The sequence below is a fragment of the Dryobates pubescens genome, chromosome 1 (genome assembly GCF_014839835.1).
Source record: "Dryobates pubescens isolate bDryPub1 chromosome 1, bDryPub1.pri, whole genome shotgun sequence".
Lineage (NCBI taxonomy): Eukaryota > Metazoa > Chordata > Aves > Piciformes > Picidae > Dryobates > Dryobates pubescens.
In genome coordinates this window covers 512,139-536,738 of record NC_071612.1, presented here as the reverse complement: position 1 = coordinate 536,738, position 24,600 = coordinate 512,139, and the positions used below count along the sequence as shown (strand labels likewise).

The 24,600-nt window shown below is 61.1% G+C and overlaps 2 protein-coding genes across 2 annotated transcripts; one reads left to right on the top strand and one right to left on the bottom strand.

Annotated features, from left to right (window-relative positions):
* The first annotated feature begins 2,108 nt into the window (after nt 1–2,108).
* Nucleotides 2,109–17,320, top strand: IRAK2 (interleukin 1 receptor associated kinase 2). The gene is made up of 13 exons (XM_054179865.1): nt 2,109–2,316; nt 3,524–3,703; nt 6,614–6,784; nt 7,415–7,527; nt 8,735–8,929; nt 9,266–9,330; nt 9,594–9,708; nt 10,322–10,431; nt 10,779–10,974; nt 11,839–11,901; nt 13,797–13,997; nt 14,416–14,902; nt 16,348–17,320. Exons 1-13 carry the CDS (start codon nt 2,130–2,132, stop codon nt 16,464–16,466), a joined length of 2,202 nt encoding a protein of 733 aa, XP_054035840.1. The 5' UTR covers nt 2,109–2,129; the 3' UTR covers nt 16,467–17,320.
* Nucleotides 17,321–18,966: 1,646 nt separating this feature from the next.
* On the bottom strand, nt 18,967–24,551 carry SEC13 (SEC13 homolog, nuclear pore and COPII coat complex component). Its single transcript, XM_054179855.1, has 9 exons — nt 24,453–24,551; nt 24,071–24,115; nt 23,182–23,297; nt 22,662–22,813; nt 21,889–22,022; nt 20,986–21,119; nt 20,508–20,628; nt 19,617–19,763; nt 18,967–19,093 (listed from the first exon to the last, which is right to left on the bottom strand). Exons 1-9 carry the CDS (start codon nt 24,453–24,455, stop codon nt 18,983–18,985), a joined length of 963 nt encoding a protein of 320 aa, XP_054035830.1. The 5' UTR covers nt 24,456–24,551; the 3' UTR covers nt 18,967–18,982.
* Nucleotides 24,552–24,600: the final 49 nt, after the last annotated feature.

The window sequence follows — 24,600 nt, the reverse complement described above, 5'->3', positions numbered from 1 at the left end:
TAAAGAACTGCCATGGATAAAATACATTGGAACAAGCAACAAAGCCAGGTGGAGGCAGCTGAGCTTCTGGAGAAACGCTCAGCCCAGCAAAGGAAGTTCCTTGGCTCTGTTCTGGAGTGCTCCTTTGGGTCAGAATGGGAAAGGAGCAAAGCAGCTGGCTCTGGGGCATGATCACGGTCTGAGCAGTAAGGAGGGGAAGCTGTGCTGGGCCTGCTGCAGGCTGTGGGAAGCTGGAGCGGTGTGCAGTTGGTCGTGGCCCTGTCTCCCTCCAGAGTCACAGGAGCAGCCTGGAAGGGAGAGCAGGCGCAGGAAGGGGCTGGTGGAAAGCAGCAGACATGAGCAGTTACCCTGCCAGTGCTGTGGTGTGTGAGGGCTGGGGGGCAGTGCTGCAGTCCTGGCCTGTCACTGTCTGACAGGGAAGGCTAAACAGGAGTGCTGGGAGCCTCCTGGTCTGGCTTGAAGAAGTCCCTTTCAGTTCTCTTGCGGTGGGTCCAGGGCTGGCTGCCAGGCTGCAGCCCCCTCACCGATGTGCTTTCCCATGAGCTGATCACTTGAGAGGCTTTCACAGGTGTTTTCCAGGGCTCAAGGGGAAGAAGGTTCCTTCCTTCCTGCTTTGATCCAATTCTTTGCCACACAAGTTTCAGTCTCCTCTTAAGTGACTTTCAGAGATGCTCTGTGTGCCTGTGACAGAACTGAGGCGTGTGAGAGGGACAGGGAGCAGGGAAAAGAGAGGGGGAAACCTCTGGATATGACTGGGTCTGTTGAAACAGCACCTCTTCTAAAGCAGCTGGCTCCCAGGGCAGCCAGCCCCCGCTCTGGAGGTGTCTGGGTAGGGTTGCTGTACTTTGCCTTTGTAACAGCACAGGTTTCAGGTTGCCTTTGCCACAGTGGGGTTAGGAAATTCCTTGTTACTGTAGTGGTGCTTGAGAGGTTCATGACTGCTGAGGTAAGAAACGCAGAACACTGCCAAAGCCTGGAAGTCAGGGTCTGGATAGGAGTTAGCTGTGCTGCAGGGTACAGAGGAAGAGTCAGTGAAGAGCTCCTCACACTCACAGTGCTGTTAGTAACAGATACAAAAGACCTGGAGATAAGCAGGACCAAAAGGAGCAGGAGGAGGAAGGGCTGAGGGCAGTGTTACAGGCTGCCCTGTGGCAGCAGAGGCCCAGCTGCAGGGCTCTCCAAGGAGAGCACCGTGCCGGCAGCAGCCTGTGGAAGGGAAGGAACGAGAAGGTAGGGAAAGGGCTGACTCTCAGAACATACTTGGAACTGCATCCCTGAGCAGTGAGCCCTGGCCATCTGGCCACTTGTGAGGTGTTGTGGCTGGAATTGTGCCAGGTTGTAGATGAGGAACAATTTCTGTGCTTCAGGAGTGGTCAGGGACTGGCACAGGCTGCCCAGGGGGGGTGGGGGAGTCCCCATCCCTGGAGGTGTGCAAGAAACCTGGGGCCATGGTTTGATGGCCATGGTGGTTGGACTCAATGATCTTGGAGGTCTCCAAACAAAACAGCTCTGTGATTCTCTTTGCCACAGGGCACAATGAGTGGCTGCTGCGTGGGGCAGTGGCTGCAGAGCCCTGGCAGCAGGGTCGGTGCTGGGTAGGAGTCTGTGCTCTCTCTCCTGCCCTCCCTGCTGGTGCAGCTTCTTGTGAGCCCCTGAGACGTTCCCCATCCCCGGGGGCACCGCGCCCGTCTGGGAGCATGGCTGCTGTAGCTGCTGGGGGCATCCCTGTCTGAGCACAACCTTTGGCGGCGGGCAGCCCCTCGGCAGCCGCCGCTGCGGGTGTCCCCGGGAGCGGTCGTGCCCCTCGGTCAGGCGGAAGGAGCAGTCCGGCCCCGGGCCGGGGCAGCCGCGGCTCCTGGAAAGGAAAAAGTGAGCTGTGAGCTGTGTCCGGCCTGACGTCAGGGGCAGGAAGCGGCGCCGCGGGGCCAGCCCCGGCGGCCAGCGCCCGCCCCTGCCGCTGGGCTCCGGCTCGGCAGGGCGCCGGGGCGGGGACAGGCGGCCGGGGCCAGCCCCCGCGACGGGAGGAGGCCTCCGCAGACGATCCGGCTGCGGCGCAGGCGGCGGCAGGCTGGGAGCAGGCTGCCGTGCCCGGCGCCCCCTGCCCTGCGCCCCCTGCCCGGCCGCCGCTGATGGCCGTGACGGGCACCAAGGGCTCTCTGGAGAGGGACTGCGAGGCCATGACCCTGCAGCAGCCGCCCCCGGCGCTGAGAGGGGGCTGCCCCCCGGCCCTCTACATCCACAGCATGCCCGCCTGGGTGCTGGAGGACTTCTGCCAGAAGATGGACTGCCTGAGCGACTACGACTGGATGCGCTTCGGTGAGCGGGCAGCGGGGCGCGCCCGGCCGGGGGCTGGCGGGGGGCAGGGGGCGTGTGGCTGTGCCCTGGGGCCCCTGGCCGGGCCGTCCCCGTCCCGCTGCCGGCGCATCCCTCTGCGATGCAGGGAGTTCGGTCCCGCAGCCGGGACCGAGCGGAGGCTCCGCGGGATCGCTGCGGTTCTGACTGCGCTGTGCCCGCGGCTGTCCCCGCAGCCCGGCCCCTGCCCTGCCTCGCCTCGGCTCGCACCTCAGCTCTGCTCCGTTTGCTGTCTCACAGCACCCCTCGTGTGTCCAGGGGCGGCTTTTGCTTCCTTCCCTCCCTTCACAGACGCCCCCCTCACCTCCTCTGCCTTTCTCGGGCCCGGCCATGTGCAGTTAATGGGTACAGAAGATAAAGGCCCTGGGTCTTCTATGCTTGTCTCTGTATCCCTCTCCCAACAGTTCTGCCCCAAATCTCCTCCTCTCTTCCCTGAGCACGATTTCCTTTCGCTCAAGCCCTCACTAGCTCTGGCTGCCAGGGAAACTGTCACCCAGTACCTTGCTGCCCCCGGCTGGGATTCCTCTCCAGCGCCTTCGGGTGCCTCCTGTGTGCAGCATCCTTCCCAAGCAGCTGGGCTCTGACCTGGGGCAGCCTTGCTCTCCCCTCACCTGCTGCTGTTTGGGAACTGGGGCAAACGGTGTGGAGCTGGCTTTAGCACGGCCTCACCTGCTCCTAAAGCCAGCATCTTTCACCCACAGCTTTGCCTGGCTGTGAGCAACACCCAGCTGAGTCAGCTGCTGCCTGGCTGACCCCGGTGCAGGCTGGACTCAGACACTGTTTGGGTTACCATAACGGTGGTGTTTGCTCAGCAGGAGGGCAGTCTCTCCACTGGCTTCTGCCCGCTCTGGGAGAATCACACCAGCAGTCTAACCTGCACTTCTTTGGTACAAAGCAGTGAGGTGAAGGCAGATCATGGGGAAAAGACGCTGAGAAGCCTGCCTGGGTTTTCACTCTGGGCCTCTGGTGCCACACTGGAGCCAGAGTAGCTGAAGGGATAAGAGGAGAGCCTTGCTCTGGGAGCTGGGTCCTGCCCACGTCCAGAGGGCTGCCGTGTTGTGCTCCTGCCTTTGCAGAGCCAGGGGAGCAGCAGTGTGCCGCAGCCCCAGGCCCTGCCCGCCCCTGCTCGGCTTTCCCAGCTGTGGACAGGAGCTGCCCTTGTGTCCTGCAGCCTCCTACGTGATCCCCGACCAGACGGAGCTGCGCAAGATCAAGTGCCTGGAGAGGACAGGGATCAGTGTCACCAGGGAGCTGATGTGGTGGTGGGGAGTGCGGCTGGCCACGGTGCAGCAGCTGCTGGACCTGCTGCAGGGGCTGCAGCTCTACCGCGCCGCGCAGGTCATTCTGGACTGTGAGTAGCTGCTTCCCTCCTGCAGGCAGCCCCTGCTGCTCCCCAGAGCTCGGACCCAGCCCAGCACCTCTCTCCTGTGGGCTGAGGGGATGGGGGACGGGGCGGGGGGGGAGTTTGATGCTGATTTTACTGCCTCAAATAGCATTTGTGTTGGGAAAGGAGAAGGTGGCACAGAGGGGGAGGAATCACTGGTCCCTCAGGCTCATCATCCCACCCTTGCAGTGCCCACCTTGGCTGTTTTGAGAGGCAGCAAACAGAGACTGGCTGTGCTCTGAGGCAAGGTTGTGCTTCCAGCCATCACTTTCAAAACAGATCTGAAAGGAATGTTTTCAGATTCCATTTCTCCTTCTTTTTCCATCAAGTTTTGTATTCTGCTGTCACCAGGCCCAGAGTCAGGTTTGCCTGGGCTGCCTGCAGCCTAAGAGGGTTCTGAGGAGAGAGAGCTGCCTCAGTGCTGCTTCTTCCCACCTCAGATTTCCTCTGGTCCTGTCCTGTGCTCTCCTCAGCCCCTCCATAATCAAACAGCTGTGCTCTTTTCTCACCCTCTGCATGGGATCCTTCTGTCCTCTCTCCACTTTGCTCCACTTCAGAGGTAGGATGATGAGCATTTGGAGTCCTGGTGCCTAGGTAAGGTCAACAAAGCCCTTTCAGATCTGATTTCCCTTTCCCTTCTCTCCACTGAACTTCAGCTCTTCTGTTTTGTAAGCAAAATTGTGCCCTGCTGCAGTTCTGCCAAATCTGAACACTGGGCAGCGTGCTGCATGGCCCCCGTCCCCCCCTTCCCTGGTGTCCCCCCCGTCCCCCCTTTCCCCTCTGTCCCCCACATCCTCCGTTCCCGCCTGTTCCCCACATCCCCTTTTCACTCATGCCCCCCGCATCCCCCCTTTCCCTTGTGTCGCCCCCAAAGCCTCCTTCCTGGTAGTCAGGGCTGTGTGAATTGTGCCTCCACCCTGACTTCAGCCCCAGCTTTCCTCTGCTGTGGCTCAGGCTGGCTTGGGGCACTTGGCTGGGATGCCTTTTCACCATGTTTGCAAAAGCTGAGCTCAGAGAGCTGTGCTTCTTACAACAACTGAGGTGCTGCTTTCGCCCCAAGGTAGAGAATTCTCTCTTCTGGAGGCCTTGAGAACAAGGCCATGAGGAGGCTGTGAGCTGAAATTAGCTCCACACATTCCCAGAGAAGCTTCATGTGTTCAGTGTCAGAGCAGCACTGCCTGCAACCCGCAGCACTGCTGGACTGATGCAGAGCTGATGTGCTCAGTGCAGAGGGTCCCTGATCCTGTGTGCCCAGGCCAGGATGTGGCAGTGGGTGAGAAGCAGCACGTGAAGCCCCTGGCGAGGCTGCTCACACAGAGCCTCTGTGAGGAGGCTCAGGCTTCCATTCCCAGTGCAGCTTGTAGCGGCATGGCCAGTGCAATACAGGTACAGCACAGCCCAACCAGTCATCATCCCTTCCCAGAATCATTCCACACCCTCCTGCTTGGCTGGTTTGCTTTTAACTGCTGGGTAAATACCTGCAGCTTGCACAACAGGCACCTGCCTGCAGCCTCAGGCATGGGAGGGGGTGACCTGCTTTCACTTCTGCTTCTCTCACTTTTTTGGCTAAGCTTGCTCAAAACCATCCCTGAGACCTTTTGGACTTCACTTGCCACAAGCTGCAAAGCCAGGGCTTCCCCATGGTAAAAATACTGCACTCAGCTTCCCCCAGGCTGCAGCAGGACACTTGGTGACTGCTGGGGCACAGCTTGGGTTCTGAGAGCTGGAGCTGGGTTCTGTGTTGTGGTCCCTGTGGGCTGGGCACTGAAGAGGAAAGTGGCTGTGGGGAGGTGATGGCCACACTCAGCTCAGCCCAGCCACAGCAGTGCTGGGTCTAGCAGCCCTTGGCTCTGGTTTGCTTTGTGACTGTGGCACCGTTCCAGGAAGGGCTTCCTAGGGAGTCAGAAGTGATTTGAGGGGTGACCGAGTTCCATAGAGCAGTGTGAAGGCTAAACCCAGAGGGTTTAACAGAGGCTGGGAGAGACACCCTGGGCAGGGAGCAGATTTGAGATGCATTTCCAGATGATGATTTCTGTCCCAGATCAAATGCATTAAGTTGCAAAGCTGCCAGGAGCTGCTCCTCCCCCCACAGATGTCTGGCACCAAAGGCCAGAGCAAAGCCTGCCATGAAATGAAGTGGCAGAGTCTGCCTTGCTGTGTGGTCCTGCCAGCTGAAGCAGCTCTCGTTTGCTGGGCTGCACCGAGTGCCTGTCACAAGCAGAAGGGATTTCTGGCACTCCAGGTCGGTGTTTTGCTGGCAGATGACTTGCAGGAGCCCTCTCCCTCCCCTCCACCATCTGCACTGCTCAGCTCCACCTCTGGATGTCCATCGTAGTTCTTCGATGTCAGTTCTCTGCCTGATGTGCAGGAAGTTGCAGAGCTGATGAAAGGCCTTGCAGAGCAGGTTGAAAGAGGGAAGTGCTTCTGGCTGTGGAGGCTCCTGGGCTAAAGCAGCAGAGGGAAGAGCCAACAGCTGCAGGACACCGGGACTGCGGCCCAGAGGCTGCTGTCAGTCCCTCTGGAGCTGGGAGCTTCACTGCATCCTGGCACAGTGATAGAGAAATGAACCTGAATTTCCTGAGTTTAGACTGAAGACCTTTCAGTCCATCCTGCATTCCTAGGGGATGTTAGAGCAGGTCCAGAGGAGGCCTTGAAGATGATGCAAGGGCTGGAGAGCAGCTGCTACGCAGGCAGGCTGGGACAGTCGGGGTTGTTCAGCCTGGAGAAGAGAAGGCTGCAGAGAGCCTTGGAGCAGCTGGAATGTTCACTCTCATGTCCATGCACCCTCTCTTTCCCTCACTAGGATTGTTTCCTGACAGCTGGCTGCAGCCAGACCCTCTTTTCTGTGGTAACCTTCATCTTTCTTCTCTTCTGAAGGGACCTCAGCCTCCAGCAGTGCCAGCTCTGACAAGGAGGAGCTGGTGCAGCCCCCCAAGCAGGAGCACATATCTTTAACCCCCCCAGAAATCAAGAAGAGAGAGAGAGAAAAGGAGCTCAGTCTGTTGCCTTCAGCAGGCTCTTCCCATCTGGGGGCAGCAGCAACAGGTGGTAAGTGGAGGCCTAGCTTCTGAGTTTGCTCCAACACTGCAGTGGCCTGGGCAGGACTGCTTCCCACCTGCCTGCTGTGTGCCACAGGGAGTGCCCTGCTCACAGTGCTCCCCTTGGCTATTTGCCTTTTTCCTAGCACAGTTGCACCTGAGCTGTGCATTCCTCCCTGGCCCATGGCCTCCTCTTCCTGGGGAGGTGCTGCCTGTATCTGCCCCTGGGATCTCAAGATGTTTCCCAGGTGTCCATGAGCACCCTGGCTCCACAGCAAGAGCAGATCAGTGCCTCATGTGCCTCTCTCCGTGCAGAGGGGAGCTGTGCAGGGTCAGCAGGTCCCTCTGCCTGTGACAGGGGGGAACAGGGCCACAGGACATGCTGAGCAGAACCTCTCAGCAGCAGTGCAGGCACAAGGAGCTCTGTGTCCCTGAGCAAGGACTAGAGAGGTCTGAGCAGGCATCTTGCAAAGAGGAACTGGAGAAGCAGCTCCCCACCTTCACCCAGTGTCCCACACCTCCACAGCATGCCACAGGCTGTCCCTGCTTAGGAAACTCAACTCAGCCACCCCAGCCCTCCACTGTTAGTGCCAGGCTGTGGTTTGCCACAGTGAGGTGCAGTTCAGTGCTGCTGTTTCAGTTTCAGGTGCTGTTGCTGAAGGGGCCTTCAGTTCACTCCCTGCTCCACCACCTCCCCCAAGAGACCTTCTGAATTCCTTGCAATCAAACCCTCCTGTGGCATCCAGTGTGAAGGTAAATCCTGCCAGAGCTCACTGCTCCCAGCTGCAAAGGGCCTTGGGGCATTCTGGGGGGCACCAGTGCAAGTTCATCCTCTGCTGGTGTGAAATACAGACCTGGGGGCTTGACTGCAGGTTGGTTGGAGTCCACAAACAGCAACTGCTTGGGAAGGAACTTCCAGCAGAGGTTTTGCAGAGGACTTCACAGGCCTGGTGTGATCACAGGGCAGTGCAGCACCCAGCACTGACAGCCAGAGAGGCATTCTGGCTGCTGGTGATTGTACACTTCAGCTGTGCTCTCTGCTCAAAGCTGGGCTGGTGCTGAGTTTCAACCAGGCTGCCCAGAGCCTTGTGTGGCTGACAAGTGAGAATCCCCAGGGATGGGGTCCCATCACCTCTGGGTTCCAGGGGTTCCATTCCTTAGCCATCTCTGTGAGGCATTTCTCCTGTTCCTAATGACTTCAGCAGTCCCCTGCTCCCTCCTCCCTGTAGCTCCCTTGTCTCTGAGATGGCCCAGCTGGATCTGTCCTGTGGATCTTCAGGGTTTCCTGATCCATGTGCACACTCTGGTCCCATCAGGTCTTGGCCTGTTTCCTCTGGGGTGTTTTGAAGCAGATTGGTGTTCAAGACTTGAAACTCTGCCAGAGTGCCATGGTTCAGGAGCAGCAGCCAGCAGAGCAGTGCTGCAAAGCGTGCCACAGCTCCAGAGCTTCTGGAGAGGGGGAGTTAGGTTTTGTTTTCTCCAGCCTGGAGCACGCTGAGGGGGTGAGAGCTGCATGACTGGGCTACAGTGGAACTGTAACAGCAGCTGGCATTAGGGCTTGCCAGGCTGGAAGCAACAAATGGTTGTGCAAGGAGCAGCAGATGCTTCAGAAGTGGATGTGAAGTTCCCACCACAACATAAATACATTAGGAGGGACCCAGCCTTCTGGTCCAGCTGTTTGTCAAGAGCTGCCCCAGGCACAAAGCCAAATGGGATCTGTTGCTCAAGCTGACCTCCCTTCAGAGAGCTCTCTGGACTTGTACACAAAGTGAAGCTCCTGGGCAGGGTGGAGGTGAAGGGTGCTCACAGCTGCTAACAGCAGAGGCATCAGGGGCTGCTCTGCACCTTCCACAGTTCCTTTCAGCCCACAGAGATTGCTCAAAGCAAGCATGGCTCCTGAGAGGAGGAAAAGGCACAGGAGTCTGCATGAGCTGAACTTGTTCCTTCTACAACTCTGCAGCCTTGCAGCTCCTCCAGCCCTCAGCAGGAGACCGTGGCCGACCTGCCCAGCGGCAGCCTGCTCTGGACCCAGCAGGAGGTCACAAGTGCCACCAACAGCTTCAGTGACAAGAGCAGAATTGGGGAGGGGACTTTTGCAGATGTCTACAAGGGTCAGAGGAACCAGGTGGTGTATGCCATCAAACGGCTCAGAGAGGCAAGTACCTCCCTTTGCTCCTTGGAGAGGGCGGCAGCTGTCTGCTGGGAGCGGCTGCCGCTCAGTGTGTTTGGGTGGGGACCCAGCTCGAGGGGGGAGGCACCCCCAGGCTCAGCAAACACAGGGGGCTGCTGCCTTGCTGGTGTGAGCAGCTCTGTGAGCTCTGCCTGCACTGGTGGCTGGATCAGAGGTGTCTCTGCTGGGCTGCGTTCAGTGCTGCCTGCGGCACAGAGCTGCTTTCCAGAGCAGTTTGTCATCTGGAGCCTGACAGCTCTGCACCAATGCAGCATCCCAGTGGCTGCTGCTGACACTCTGCTGCACCTTTGCCTTTTTCAGACAGAATGCACAAGCCCAAGTGCCACCCAAAGATTCTTTCACACAGAGGTGCAGATCTGCTTTCGGTAAGCAGCTGGCTTTCGAGTGCAGGCTGAGCACAGCCTGCCTGTGAGCTTGCTTCTCGTGCCAGTGCTGTGCCCTTCAGGGACCAGCAGGGCTCTGGGTGGGCTTCACCCGAGCCCTGGGCAGGCCATGTGCTGTGCTGCCGTCCTGCTGCCGTCCTGCTCAGGGCCAGTTGCCTTGAAGTTAGGAATCTGATGCAGCTCAGGACTCTGTCTCTGTGTTGCTCTTACTTCCTTGGCAACCCCCTGGCGGTCTGTGCCTGCAGGTGCTGTCATGTCAACATTCTGCAGCTGCTGGGCTTCTCCATAGAAAGTGGGCTGCACTGTCTGATATATCCCTACCTGCCCAATGGATCTCTGCACAGCAAGCTCCACGCTCAAGTAAGCAAGCAGCTGTCATCCACCCTGTCCTGTGCATGCAAAGCAGGTAGAGCTCTGTCAGTTCTGAGGAACAGACCACAGCCAGCTAAAGGTGCCCAGATACCCTGGCTGCCAGTCCCAGGAAGGCTGCAGCTCCCTTGGGTTTCCTATTGCAAGGCAGGTCAGGTCAGCTGGGAGCTCCTGCTGGGCAGCCTTTACAGTTCTGAAGTTCCAGGGAATCTGTTCCTGCTGTAATGCTGCAGAGGGTTGGGCAATGCAGTTCTGCAGAGCCCATCAGCATGCTCTGCAGCATTCCTTGCTGTCAGGTGTCACAAGGGCCTGGGAGGGAGCAGCTGGAGGTGTTCACACCTGCTCGGTGAGCACTGCAGAGGAGATCCCAGGGCAGGGAACAGCAGCCACACACGGAGTGGATCCCAGCAGTGCTCCCAGAGGGTGGGCTCGTGTGGTCCTGCTGCCTCCCGTGGCAGGCAAAGGCTGCAGCAAAACGCGGCAGAGCTGGTTCCTTCCTTGGCCTACGAGTCAGCAGGTGCACCAGGCCGGGGCTGTAGCTCAGTCGTGACCGGGCTGCAGCCGAGTGCAGGGCTGCAGGGCAGGGCTGGTCGTGTCCCGGCAGGAGAGCTGCGCCGCGCTGCCCTGGGAGGCCAGAGTCGGCATTGCAGCAGGGCTGCTGCAGGCTGTGCACTACCTCCACGGCTCGGGAATCCTCCACGGCAACATCAGGAGGTGAGCGCTGCCTGGCTGCCTGCTGACGCCAGCAGGCCTTCAGCGGCGGGGGCTGGGAGCTGCTGTGCAGAGCCTCGGCGCTGGCTCCTGCTGTGGGCTGCTCACTGCTGCGTGGCTGGAGCCCTGTTTCTGGGCAGTGGGATTCTCTGGATCCAGTTTCTGGAGTGCTTACTCTTCCCTCTCCCCCTTCCTACCCTTTGTTGTCCTTTCATTCACGCACAGCAGCCAGAGGCTGGGCACACTCAGCACTTCCCTTCACAAGTGTCAGAGTGCAGCTGTGTGCCTCAGCTGGTTGCCTGAGCAGCCTTGGCATCATCTGCTCCAACCTTGCTTTGTCTTTCTCACAGCTCAAATGTCTTGCTGGATGACAACCTGACCCCCAAGCTTGGACACTCAGGCCTGAGGCTGCTTTCTGCTGATAGAAAGTCAGAATATGCCACGATGAAAACCAAAGTGCTGCAGGCTTCCCTCACCTATCTGCCAGAGGACCTGGTCAGGCACGGGCAGCTGGCAGCCAGGGTGGATGTGTTCAGCTGCGCTGTGGTAGGTTGCCTGCTCCCTGTGTCCTGCTGCATTCTTTGGTGCTTCTGGAGAGCAGGGTGGGAGCAGGGCCTGATGCAGCTGTTGCCTGTACAGTGTGTTGAGACCCTGCCTTAACCATGGCCACACTCCAGTGCAGCTCAGTGTGTGGCAAGCTGAGGCAGATCTTTTCATCCACAGACACAGCAAGGGTAGGGTTGGAAGGGACCTCCAAGCTGCTCCAGCCCCCTGCCATGGGCAGGGACCCCTACCACCAGCCCAGGTTGCTCAAGGCCTCATCCAGCCTGGTCCTGAACACCTCCAAAGAGGGGACATCCACAGCCTCCCTGGGCAGCCTGTGCCAGTGTCTCCCCACTCTCACTGTCAAGAATTTCTTCCTCATCTCAGTCTCAATCTGCCCTCTTCCAGCTCCAAACCACTGTCTCTTGTCCTGGCAACCAAAGCTCCTTGTCCGAAGTCCCTCCCCAGCTCTCCTGGAGCCCCTTCAGTGTTCCTTGTTGCAGACTACTTGCTCCTGCTGTTCACTTGAGAACCCCAACAGAAGGAACAGAGTCAGGCTCCCTGGGGCCTTGCAGCCCTGGCTCTGGAATTTCAGCTGTGACAGTGTCTGCAGGTGTCCCCATCCCAGTGTTCAGTGCCTGTCCTGTGGGCTTCTTCCTCACCCTGTTTCAGTGGCTGTTGTACCTAGCTGTGGCTCTGGGGTGGTCCTAAAGTGTCCTCAGGCTTGCCCAGGTCTGGTGTGAAGCCACCTGAAGCAGCAGTGTGATTTCAGACACTGGCAGTGCAGCATTTCTCTAGCTGCAAACCTGAGCTTTGGAAGCAGGACCGATTCTGAGCACAGCCTCTGCTCTCACCTCTGCTCTCCAGGTCTTGGCAGAGATCCTGACGGGGATGAAGGCCCTGGATGAAGGGAGGCAGCCTGCTTACCTGGTACGAGAGGGTGGTGAATGCCAGCAGAAGGGGCTGGGGCTGCTGTCACAAGATGGCTTTTCCTTGTCTCTAGCTTGTTACTTGCAGGCTGCTCTGCCCACCTGGGGAAAGGGTTTTGGAAGCCATCCCCTGGTCCTGCTGGCATCAGTGGCTGACCTGCTTTAGACATTCCCACCTCACACACCCACTCAGGAGTGCTGGCCTGTCTGTGGGGAGGGACTCCACAGTCATTAGTGCTCAGAGAGCAGGGCACTCGCTGTTAACAGCTGCCTGCTGCCGGCTGGGCGCTGCGGGCCGGGCGCTGCGGGCTGGGCTGGGCGCTGCGGGCCGGGCGCTGCGGGCAGGGCGCTGCAGGCCGGGCCGGGCGCTGCGGGCAGGGTGCTGCAGGCTGGGCTGGGCGCTGCGGGCCGGGTGCTGCAAGGCCGGGCCAGGCGCTGCGGGCCGGGCGCTGCGGGCAGGGTGCTGCAGGCCGGGCCGGGCGCTGCGGGCAGGGTGCTGCAGGCCAGGCCGGGCGCTGCGGGCAGGGTGCTGCAGGCCAGGCCGGGCGCTGCGGGCCGGGTGCTGCAGGCTGGGCTGGGCACTGCGGGCCGGGTGCTGCAAGGCTGGGCCAGGCGCTGTGGGCAGGGTGCTGCGGGCAGGGTGCTGCAGGCCGGGCCGGGCGCTGCGGGCAGGGTGCTGTGGGCACGGTGCTGCAGGCCGGGCAGGGCGCTGCGGGCAGGGTGCTGTGGGCACGGTGCTGCAGGCCGGGCCGGGCGCTGTGGGCAGGGTGCTGCAAGGCCGGGCCAGGCGCTGCGGGCCAGGCGCTGCGGGCAGGGCGCTGCAGGCCAGGCCGGGTGCTGCGGGCCGGGTGCTGCGGGCCGGGTGCTGCGGGCCGGGTGCTGCGGGCCGGGCAGGGCGCTGCGGGCAGGGTGCTGCGGGCAGGGTGCTGCGGGCACGGTGCTGCGGGCCGGGTGCTGCGGGCCGGGCAGGGCGCTGCGGGCCGGGCACTGTGGCCTGGGCCGGGCACTGCGGGCCGGGTGCTGTGGGCCGGGCTGGGCGCTGTGGGCAGGGTGCTGCAAGGCCGGGCCAGGCGCTGCGGGCCAGGCGCTGCGGGCAGGGCGCTGCAGGCCAGGCCGGGCGCTGCGGGCCGGGTGCTGTGGGCACGGTGCTGCGGGCAGGGTGCTGCGGGCAGGGTGCTGTGGGCACGGTGCTGCGGGCAGGGTGCTGCGGGCCGGGCACTGTGGCCTGGGCCGGGCACTGCGGGCCGGGTGCTGCCAGCCAGGTGCTGCGGGCCGGGCGCTGCGGGCTGCTGTGCCAAGCCAAGGGGGGCGCTGCGGGCGGGCAGGAGGTGCCAGCACTCATCACGGGGCTGTGGGTGGCTCTGGAATTCACAGCATGCCCAGGCTGTGCTTGGAGCTGCGCCAGCTGCTTTCACAAGCTGCCAGGACTGGCCCTGTCACTGATGCCCTCAGCAGAGCCTCATGGAAGCAGGTTCCACCTGTGTTCCATGGATGGAAGGTGCTCCTCTGAGGCCTTCGAGGGGAAACCCAGGGCATTGTACCTCCCTGCTTGCAAGCAGCTCAGCAGTGCCCAGAGGCCCCCAGGAAGCACTGCAAGGCCAGGTGCAGAGTGCTGCTGTGCACAGCGTGGGCTGCCCTTCATCCCTGCCAGTGGCTGCAGCTGGCAGAGCTGGTTCTGCCTGACAGGAGCCGCAGCAGAGCACACCCCTGGCCTCTCTCCTGTGCTAACAAAGCCTCTGTCAGCTGCACCAGTGGAGACTCCTCAGGCTCTGAGGCCTGTAAACAGCTTTGGGGGAGCAATAGGAGCAGACACACAGCAAGGCTCCTGCTCAGCGCTGCAGAGAGGAGAGCTGTGGTGATTTTGCCCTCACTGCTGCCTCTCTCTGCTGCCCACAGAAGGACCTGATTGCTGATGAAATGCAGCTGGCAAGAGAAAGCTCCTGCTCCAAAGGAACTCCTGCTGAGATGCTGGCTGCCAGGGAAATCTGCTGCAAATACCTGGACACCAGAGCAGGACCCTTGCTGGCAGAGGCTGCTGTGGACTTTGCCTCAGCCATCTGCAGCTGCCTGAGAAAGAAGAATCCCAGCATAGCAGAGGTAACAGCTGGAATCCAGCACCAAGACTTCAGTCTTGGCAGCCGGGGCTGAGGCTCCAGCACCCCTGTGTGGCTTGGGTTTGAGGGGAGAATGCATCAGACAGGCTGAGGGAGCTGGGGCTGCTCAGCCTGGAGAAGGCTCCAGGGAGGGCTCAGAGCAGCCTTCCAGTACCTGAAGGAGCTGCAGGAGAGCTGGGGAGGGACTTGTTAGAACAGCCTGTAGTGACAGGACCAGGGGTGGTGGCCTCAGACTGCAAGAGGCTGGACTGAGATGAGGTATGAGGAAGACGTTGTTGCCCAGGAAGCTGGTGAGGCACTGGGACAGGTCGCCCAGAGGAGCTCCAGGGCTGGCAGTGGTGCAGGCCAGGCTGGAGGGGCAGAGGAGCTGTCTGCACTGACTGCTGTCGTTGTTGGAACAGGCCCTGGGCAGGGTGGGCACGGCCGAGAGCAGGCTGAGAGAGCACAGCCTCTGGGGGGGCAGCACCGCCGGGCCCCCCAGCAACACCCCCGAGGAAACCGACGACGAGACAAGCAGCATGAGCAGGGAGGCGCCCCCCGCGGTGGGCAGGGAGGGCGGCAGGCAGCCCCTGGCGCTGAGCAGCGCCCCCCCGTGCCCACCCCTGCTGGCGTGCCCCGACCCCTGCTGCGAGCCGGTGTCGCGCGTGCCCTGCGAGTCCGACGAGTCCGGCAGCTTCCTCTGGGAGCCTGCAGACGGAGCTGCAGAGGAGCTGCCCAGCTGCAGCTGCCACACCTCGGCCCAGGCAGCAGCCTCTGCCCTCGGGGTGGGGCAGGACAGCGCTGCAGCTGGGCTCCAGCAGAGGAGTGCAGCCTGCAGCAGCCAGGAGCCCGCAGTGCCCAGCAGCCTTCCGCCGGACAGCGCAGAGCTGCAGCCTCCCTGTGCTCAAGGTAAGGGCAGACCAGGCTGCAGGGCACACACAGCCTTCCAGCTCAGCCTCTGCAGGCTGCTGTGGCAGAGCTGTGCTCTAGGCAAGGTCAGGTCAGGCTGCAGGGCACACACAGCCTTCCAGCTCAGCCTCTGCAGGCTGCTGTGGCAGAGCTGTGCTCTAGGCAAGGGCAGACCAGGCTGCAGGGCACACACAGCCTTCCAGCTCAGCCTCTGCAGGCTGCTGTGGCAGAGCTGTGCTCTAGGCAAGGGCAGACCAGGCTGCAGGGCATACACAGCCTTCCAGCTCAGCCTCTGCAGGCTGCTGTGGCAGAGCTGTGCTCTAGGCAAGGGCAGACCAGGCTGCAGGGCATACACAGCCTTCCAGCTCAGCCTCTGCAGGCTGCTGTGGCAGAGCTGTGCTCTAGGCAAGGGCAGACCAGGCTGCAGGGCACACACAGCCTTCCAGCTCAGCCTCTGCAGGCTGCTGTGGCAGAGCTGTGCTCTAGGCAAGGTCAGGTCAGGCTGCAGGGCACACACAGCCTTCCAGCTCAGCCTCTGCAGGCTGCTGTGGCAGAGCTGTGCTCTAGGCAAGGGCAGACCAGGCTGCAGGGCACACACAGCCTTCCAGCTCAGCCTCTGCAGGCTGCTGTGGCAGAGCTGTGCTCTAGGCAAGGGCAGACCAGGCTGCAGGGCACACACAGCCTTCCAGCTCAGCTTCTGCAGGCTGCTGTGGCAGAGCTGTGCTCTAGGCAAGGGCAGACCAGGCTGCAGGGCATACACAGCCTTCCAGCTCAGCCTCTGCAGGCTGCTGTGGCAGAGCTGTGCTCTAGGCAAGGGCAGACCAGGCTGCAGGGCACACACAGCCTTCCAGCTCAGCCTCTGCAGGCTGCTGTGGCAGAGCTGTGCTCTAGGCAAGGTCAGGTCAGGCTGCAGGGCACACACAGCCTTCCAGCTCAGCCTCTGCAGGCTGCTGTGGCAGAGCTGTGCTCTAGGCAAGGGCAGACCAGGCTGCAGGGCACACACAGCCTTCCAGCTCAGCCTCTGCAGGCTGCTGTGGCAGGACTGCTCCTGCTCCTCATGGCAGCAGACTGTGTGAGTGCTCCAGTGCCATAGCAGCAGGCATCAGCCTCTTCTCCAGCACTGCTGAGCCTCTTCTGCCTGCTGCTGAGCTCAGTGCAGGACATCTTCCCTTAGTTATCCTCTTAGCAGTAAACCTACACAGTGCTCCCTCCCTGCAGGTGTTGAGGGCCAGGCTGCACAAGGGCTAGTGAGAGGTGCCCATGGCAGGAGATTGGAGCTAGCTGACTCTTAAGGTCCCTCCCAGTCCACAGCTTTCTGTGATTCCATGGAGGTGGTTCTGGAGCTTTAGCAGACCTTTTCCCTGGACCAGGCTTGTCTGCATTTGCTCAGCCTGAGCTGTCAGCAGGGAGTTGGTTTTGTCACTCTTTAGCTTTTTGTTTTGCAGCATTACCCAGAGAGACATCTTGGAGAATAAAGATTAATGACCAGAAGAGGAAGCTCATGGAAAACATTTTGCTCTATGAAGAAGACAAACTGAGCAGTTCTGAACTGTTTGACTCCTAAGTGGATGATTCCCCAGCCCTGGCCAGCTCAGAAGAAGAGACAAGGACTGTCCCCTCATCAGAGAGATGGCAAAGGTGCACCTGGCATGGGAGGCCAAGGAGCAGATTTGCATCAGAAACATTAGCCCTGGCTGAGCAAAACAGAAGTGATCACCCCAAGAAGATACCTCTTGTGCAGCAGAGACACTGTCAGCACAGTGCCACTGGCAGCAGCAGTGCCTCTTCCTGCCCACCTGCAGGTGCCAGGCAGCTGCCAGGGCAGCCGGGGGCCCTTTTGCAGTGCATTTGCAGCACCTCTGCCTTTGACCTGTGCCTGACTGAGAGCAGGGCGAGCAGCAGCAGAGAGCAGCAGCACTGCCCAGGCAGGCAGGCCCCTCCAGAGGCTGGAGCAGCCTTCACTTTGCAGACAGCTCACCCTGCTCCATGCCCCTCCCAAAGACTGCAGTGCCAGAGGGGATCTTCATGCAAGTTCTCAGGCGTCCTGCCTGCCTGGCTGGCAGCTGAGCTGCACTCGACAGAGCTGTGACTCACTGAAGCCAGGTCACTCTGCTCCACTACACAAAGCACAGCTGAGTCTCACCTCTGAGTCTCGCTCAGCAGCTCCAAGGCACTCTTCATACTTCCTAAGAGTCTTTGTGGAAGTTAATCTCTCCTAAGTGTCCTTGAGGTGTCACTAAGGCTTCTCACCAAGGGTTCTCGCTGTGTTTCACAACATAACTGTTGTACAGTTTGGATTAGGGACAAGACTTTGATTGAAAGTCTCTTGGGTTTTGTTCCAGGCCCCTTGAAGGTGGCTGTGTTGTATTTATTGTGGCAGTGGGCTGAGGGTCCAGTGAAGATGAGCTCCTGAGGCCTGCTGCCAGGCTCTCAGCAGGGAAGCCTCCTGCCCAGCATTAGTGTTCTGACTCTTTCTTCTCTGTGGCCTTGTTGCTGGGCCCCCTCCTGTGCAGTCCAAGGGAAGCCAGCTTTATAGTCAGCAAAAGGCAGTGCCAGACAGGGGCCTGCTGCACAGGACTGGCTCAAGCTGCAGGGCAGGTCAGGGTCTGGCTTTGCTCTGGCCAGGGCCTCGCTCGCTGCAGGTGCTCCCAGGAGCAGAAGGATCCTAACTGAAGACCTGAGCATCAGAGCCATCTGCACTCCTCTCACACCGAGTTCTACACTAAGGCCTGCTAGAATGCCTTAATCCTAAGTGCCTTGGATGCTGTTTGTCTGTCTGCCAGTGTCAGTTCCACCAGCACAGGAGGGCAGCCCGTGTGCCATCCCAGCAGCAGCGCTGCGCTGCCCGGCAAGCCAGGAGGCTGCACGCCCTAACCCACCCTGGCAAACCACCACTGACTAACACCTTTGTGAGTAAAACACCTGCAAAACAACCTTCTCCTTACGGCCTGTCGTGCATGGGGAGCGGCACAGGTGCCTCAGGGTTCAACCAGAGGTGCACCAAGGTGTGGTTTGCTGCAGCTGAAGGCAGGGGCCTGCAGGGCAGGGGCCTGCAGGGCAGGGGCACAGGAGCTTAACTGCAGGCAGCCTTTCCTCACAGCTCTCCAGTGGAGCAGCACCGTCCCAGCAGGGGTGGGAGCACAGCCTGGCTGGGGCCTGACTGAAGGCAGCCTGCTGGCAGCCTTGACAGGACCTCTGTGAAAAGGGCAGTGAGCATCTCCCAGCAGGCTCTAACCAAGAGACTTTATTCTGTTGGTACTCAACAAAAGACTCCTGAGGTACAGAAGTGTGGCTAAAAAACCTCTCCAGATTAGGGTTTGATTTGCTGCTGTGGTTCAAGGACCAGCACAGCTGCAGAGCAAAGGACCTGTGCATTGCACCACTCCTGGCCAGCCTCAGGAAGCACAGAGGCTGTCACCTGGCCAAGAACATCCCTCCAGGACTACCCAAGCACCCTCTCGGGGCCCACACCGAGCCAGCTTCATGCTGCCATCTGCTGCCCTTCCCTCCCTGCACTCTGCACTCTGAAGGCTGTTTGCACCTCCTCCAAGGCCTTCATCTGAAGACTAAGGAGCAACTCCAGATCTTTACCACTGATTACTTTAGGCCCTTTAACCTCCCTCCCAGATTTCAGTGCAGGCAGCTCTGTGACTGCCAGCCCAGTCTGCCACTATCAACTGAACTCTGGGGGCAGTCAGCTTCCCCAGGGCAGCAGCTCTCTGCTGTGAGCCAGCTCCCTCCTGTGGCTCCTGGCTCACCACTCTGACAGCCTCCTCCCGTTCTTGCCCAGGTGCTGTGGGTCTGACCACAGCACCCCCGACCAGATCTGAGCCCTACCCCGGGAGGGGAGGGGCAGCTGCCCCCAGCAGGAGTAGCCCAAGGCACAGTGCTTTGCTCTGCTCTTTACCTTCAGTTTCAGGGAATGTCAATCAAGGCTGGAGCCTCCCAGGGAGGGTTACAGAACGCTGCCAGAAGCAGCTCGCCGCCGCCCCCCGCCCTGCCGGGCTGAGCTGCAGACAGTTCTGGTTGGTCAGGAGCAGGGCAGGCGAGGAGCAGCAGCGGGGGGGCCCTGCGGGGGCATCACTGCTCGTTCTGCTGCCCCTCTGCGGCGGCTGAGACCCCGCCCTGCCCCTTGTTGACGTCGCTGATGCAGGCCCACAGTCCATCCACCGACTCCTTCCACAGCGTGACCTCAAAAACACAGCGGGCAGCAGCCTCAGCCTCGGCACAGCCTCAGCCTCCCCCTTCCCCATGGAGAGCAGCCTGAGGTCTCCAGCAGCCTGGGCTAGAGGAGAAGGCCCTGCCTCTGGCAGGGGCTTGGGACTGCATGAGCTTTAAGGTCCCTTCCAACCCAGAGCAGCCTGACTCTTGAGAATCACCTCCCTGGCTGTGTGACAGCCTGGTGACAGCAGTGAGCCCTGCTGGCTGTGGCTGCACAGCCAGTGCTCAGCCAGCGCTGAGGGAAAGCACAGGAGTGCTGCTGGAGGTCCCCTGCAACAGGAAGCCAGGCCTGGACTTGGCTCTCCAGTAAGGACTAAGAATGTAGCCCAAGTAGCTGGCAAAGGCTGGGGTCCTGCTCCCCTCTGGGGAAGTGAAAAGACAATGGCAGCACTGCAGCAAAGGGAAGCCTGCAGCAGCCCTGCCTGCAGCAGCCCTGCCTGCAGCAGCAGGAGCCCGGGCCAGGGCAGGCTGGAAGGCAGGCAGCAGTACTCACTTTGTTGTCCCCTCCAGACACTGCAAGGATGTTGGCAGTGATGGACCAGCTCACGTGCCAGACCACGTCGTTGAACTTGTGCAGCAGCTTTGGTGACCAGGAGTTGCCAGAGGCATCGTCACAGCTCCAGATGAACACTCTGCCATCCTGCAGAGGCAAGCAGAGACAGGTGCTTGGGCCTCTGCTTATGGCACAGAGAAAGCCTCCCCCCAGCACTGACCCCCAGCCCCAGTGTGGACCCAGGGCTGCCTGTGGGTCTTCAGGCAGCCCAGCGAAGGAGCTGTCGCTGCTGGGGCAGAGTGCAGCTCTGAGGGGAAGAGCTGTGTACAAGAGGGGACCTGCAGACAAGAGAAGAGCTCCCAGAAGCCACAGCAATAGCAGCTGCTGTTTTCCCCCCCCCAGCGAGGTTCTGCTTTCCAGGCAGGTGACAGCAAGTCAGAGGGAAGTGAGCAGGCTCCTGGCTAACACAGCCCCAGGCTGCACAGAGTGGTTAGCAGCAGGAACGCTGCAGCCAGCACGAGGGCTGAGGACAGCAGGGCTGCTCAGGAATGCCAGTTACCAAACCCCAGCACCTCCAGCTGGGAGCTCAGTGACTGACCCAGACCCCCTGGAATATGACCTTCATTGAAGGTTTTCCCCACATCAGACCCCCCCTGCCCAGGAATTGCAGAGCAGAAGGTGCTCCTTGGTCCAGAGCCAGACAGGCCAAGCCTTTGTCCAGAAAGCCTTCCACTGGGCTGTGCAGGGAACAGGAGCCAAAGGCTCCTAGCCAGAGACAGCTAAGGACTGCCAGGAGGACCTGCTGCAGCAGCTCTGCCCTTGCTGGTGCTTTGCCAGAGGGAAGGGAGTGGAGGCAGGGAACCTGGCTCTGCCCTGCAGCAGAGGCCTCACCTGTGAGCAGCTGGCAATGGTGCTTGTGGGCAGCCCTATGGACGGAGCCCAGGCCACGTCCCGAACCCAGTCGCTGTGAGCCTCCAGCTTCTGCTCCTCTTTCCACTGCCCATCTTCTTCCCTGCAAACACAGTCAGGAGGGTGGCAGCAGCAGCCCCCAGTTGTGCTTCCTCCCTCTTCTGGCAGCTTCCAGCCTCCTGGTTTGCTCCAAGGGGTCCCCACTCCCCTCCAAAAGCTCTACAGCTTAAGCAGAGCCCCTCAGGGGACACAGGACCTGAGCTGTGTACAGAAACTGTGCTGTGCCAGTGGCAGGCAAAGGCAGGCAGGAATCTTCCAAGGCAGCAGCAGGGCTGACACAAGCTGCTGTCACCACTGATGGGTGGTACAGAGTCTCCCCTTGTAATGCACTGGCACCTGAGAGACTGCTGGGGACATTCAAAGGGTTTCCAAGCAGCAAGCCTGGCCCCAGAGCACTTACTTCCAGATCTTGACGAGGTTGTCACAGCCCCCAGATGCAAACCTCTTGATGTAGTTTGGTTTCTGACCAGAGGGTTGCTCTATCAGGCTTCCTGGGACCACAGCAGGAGCCCAGCTGACTGCATTGCATCCAATCTAGGGAGGCAGAAGATCCATCCCTTAAAGCTGCTGACTTTAAATAAGCAAAGCAAAGCTACTGAGGGGACAGAGGGCCCCAGGCATGCTGTGTCTGGGGGTAACCCCAGCTCAGGAAGAGAGGAGCCCTGCACAATGCTGAATGGACCTCAGTGAGCAAGAAATGCAGGCACAGCCTGGCCTCAGTGGGACACTTCCTCCAGAGGCAGCTAAGGAACTGTGGTGTGTGAACTATCATCCTGGAGCTGTGAGCAGTGGAGGCAGACTCCAGCTGGAGAGACACAGACACACTTGTGCTGCTGCTCAGGAGTGCAGGAGGAGCCTTTGGAGCCCAGCTTCCTTTTACTGCCAGCCACTGCCACTGCTTCAAAAGCTCTTCAAAATCCCCTGCTTGGGGCAACCCACCAGGCCTGCAGCTTACTGACAGTCACTTTCTAGAGGAGTCCTTAGTGCCAAAGCCACCTCCTCCCAGACAGCCTCCAGCCCTGAGCTCAACACTAACTCCAAGCAGAGAGCTGTTACCAGTGCTGCTCGGTGTGCTGCATGGTCCAAGCTGCGCTGCAGTCACCACCAACTGCACCTTCCCACTCTGGAGCAAGGTCAGGCAAGGTACTGCTTGCTGCTGGGCACTGCTGCACAGCATTTCATCCTGCCTCGGTGTTCACCCAGGCCACAAGCTCCTGGAGGCACCAGCTTGGTGTTTACCCATAGCCCTCACACCCCCCTGCTGCCCCAGGGACCCCCCCCGCTGCCCCAGGGCCAGACTCACCGTGTGAGCATTGCTGATCTTTTTGACTTCCCACTGCCCATCCCCTGTGTAGCTCAGCAAGGAAATGGCTCCATCAGAGCTGCCACAGGCCAGGATCAGTCCATAGTCATGTGGTGCCCAGCAGACAGAGTTCACTGGGGAAGAGACCACTGGGTTACACCACACTGACTGCCCCAGCCCTGCCACCCACCCAAGCAGGCATGGGCAGGGAGCAGCCTGCTTGCCTCTCGGCACAGGCAGCCGGCTGGCAGTGCTGGCTGAGGGGCAGAGCTGCCTTTGTGCCTGGCACCCCCTCAGGAGAGCACCCACCGAGCTCTCAGGGAGAGAATAAAAACAGGGACTGCCCCCTGCAGCAGGGAGGAGAGTGCTGGCTCCAGGACAAAAGCCAAACAGCACTGAGAGCCTGGGCTGGTACCACAGACCTGCAGGCACCTCCCACTGTGAACAGCAACAGAGTGTGCTGAACCCCACCTTGCCCTCTGCTCCTGGACACAGGCAATATTGCCCCCAGACCTCAGCACCCCACCATCTGAAAGCTGATTTATTTGTAAGCCAGCTCCTGCACAAGCATGGCATCAGTCAGCACTGCAGGCCTCCAGCCCCGGGGCAGGGAGCAGCGCTGCAGGCCTCCAGCAGCACGCTCTGCTTGAGCTGCACAGCCTGATTGTCTCTGCACTAATCCACCCCTGTGTGGCAGAGGCTTCCCTCCTCAGCACTGTGCACTGATTGCCCCTCCCTGAGGGCTGCCAGCCTGCCCTGCAGTGCCTGGCTACCTGAGGAGTCGTGCCCTGTGTACTCGTAGGTCTTCTCCCAGGTGCCGCTCTCCTCCTTCCAGACGATGACCTTCCTGTCGTAGGAGCAGGAGGCCAGGATGTTGCCGTACATGGGGTGAGCCCAGGCCACCTGCCACACAGGTCCTTCATGCCTGCAAGGAATGCTGCTGGTTGGGGAAGCAGGGAGAGCCCTTCCAGGCCCAGCTGGAGCCGCCACTGGGCGTTCTGGGAGCGACCGGCACAGCCCTCTGGAGAGGGAGCAAGTGCCAGGATGCACAGCAGCACAGGGCTGCCAGCGCCACTGCCAGGGAGGGCAGCTCCGAGCGGGCCCTGTGCCAGCAGCAGGCTGGGAGCTCCCTCCCGAGAGGCGGCAAAGGCTTGAGGAGGGAGCGCCGCCCGCGTGGGGCTGGCAGGCCCGGCTGCTCGGCCGCAGCCTGGCCGGTGCCCGCCGTCCCTCCCCCGGCAGGACAGGCTCCGAGCCCCCTGCCCGGCCGGAGCCCTGCTGCTGCGCAGCCTTTACCCTCTCAGGTCAGCGATGAGGATCTGGCCCCCGTTGCGCACGTCGAAGATCTTGAGGGAGCGGTCGGAGGAGCAGGTGGCCAGCCGGGTGCCGTAGTAATCCATCTGGGCGTCGTGCTGCGAGGGGCAGAGCTGCCTCAGCGCTGCCCGGCCCCCGCCGCGGCTGCCGGGAGCGCCGGCACAGCACGGGGGGGAGGGCGGGGAAGCCACCCAGGCAGGCTGCTGCTCCATTCCCCAGCTGCTGCTCCATTCCCCAGCTGCTGCTGTCGCCAGGGTTGCACAGGAGGCACCCTGGGCCTGCAGAGCAGCAGCATTTTCAGCAGCGGGCAGGAAAGGAGTGGCAGGCACTAGAAAGCCTCAGGCAGTTCCCCGTGTGTGTTCCCTGCAGCATGGAACGGGTGTGAGAGCACTGGCAGCTCCAACTCCTGCTTGGTACTGCAGCAGCTAACTGGGTTCCTCCCTTCTCCACATGACTCATGTCCCCCTCCCACACCTGCACATCTACTCCTGAAACATCCACACACATCACAGCATTGGCTAGGTTGGAAGAGACCTTTGAGATCATCCAGTCCAACCCTGACCCCAGCACTGCCAGGTCACCACCACCCCACGGCCCTCAGCACCACACCTGCAGGGCTTTGAAACCCCTCTGGGGATGAGGACTCCACCACTGCCCTGGGCAGCCTGGGCCAGGGCTGGGCAACCCTCAAGAGAAACAAATTCTTGCTCATGTCCAACCTAAACCTGCCCTGGTGCACATAAAGGAAAACCAGGGTCCTCTGCCGCAGCTCTGCACCACGCAGCACAGGCAGCGCCTAGAACCGAGCAGGAACAGGCCTGGGCAGGAAGAGTAAAGCTTGAAACCATTTCCGGCCCCCCCGCACACTTACTATCATGTCCTCGTGAGAGGTGTCCACGGTGTTAATTACCGAGACCTGCAAGAGGAGAAGGAGAGCTTGGAGCAGGCTCAGCGCACAGCGAGGCCCACGTCCCGGGGCCGGGCACCGCACCCCGGGGCTCCCCGGCCGCCTGGGCCCGGGCCAGCCCCACCGGGGCTGAGGGAGCTGGCGCCGGCCGGGGCTGCTGCTGGGAGCGGCGCCGTGCCCGGGTGCGGATTCCTCGCTCGGGAGGCCGAACCCGGCCGCGCTGAGGCCGAGCACCGGGACGCCGCCGGCCCCCGCCGCCGGTCCCTCCGGCTCTGAAAGGTGTCCGGAGCCCCCCGCAGCGGTCACCCCGCGGAGCTGGACCCGCGCAACGTCTGCCCGAGCCTACCATGGCGACGGCGGTGCCCCGGCAGTCCCGGGCTGCCCTCCGGCCGAGCGGCTCAGACGTGGCACGGCGGTCCCGCACCGGGCGGCGCCCCCGCCCGCGCACAGAGGTTCCGCTCGCACCGAGGTTCCGGCGCCGCCGCTGCCCCCTG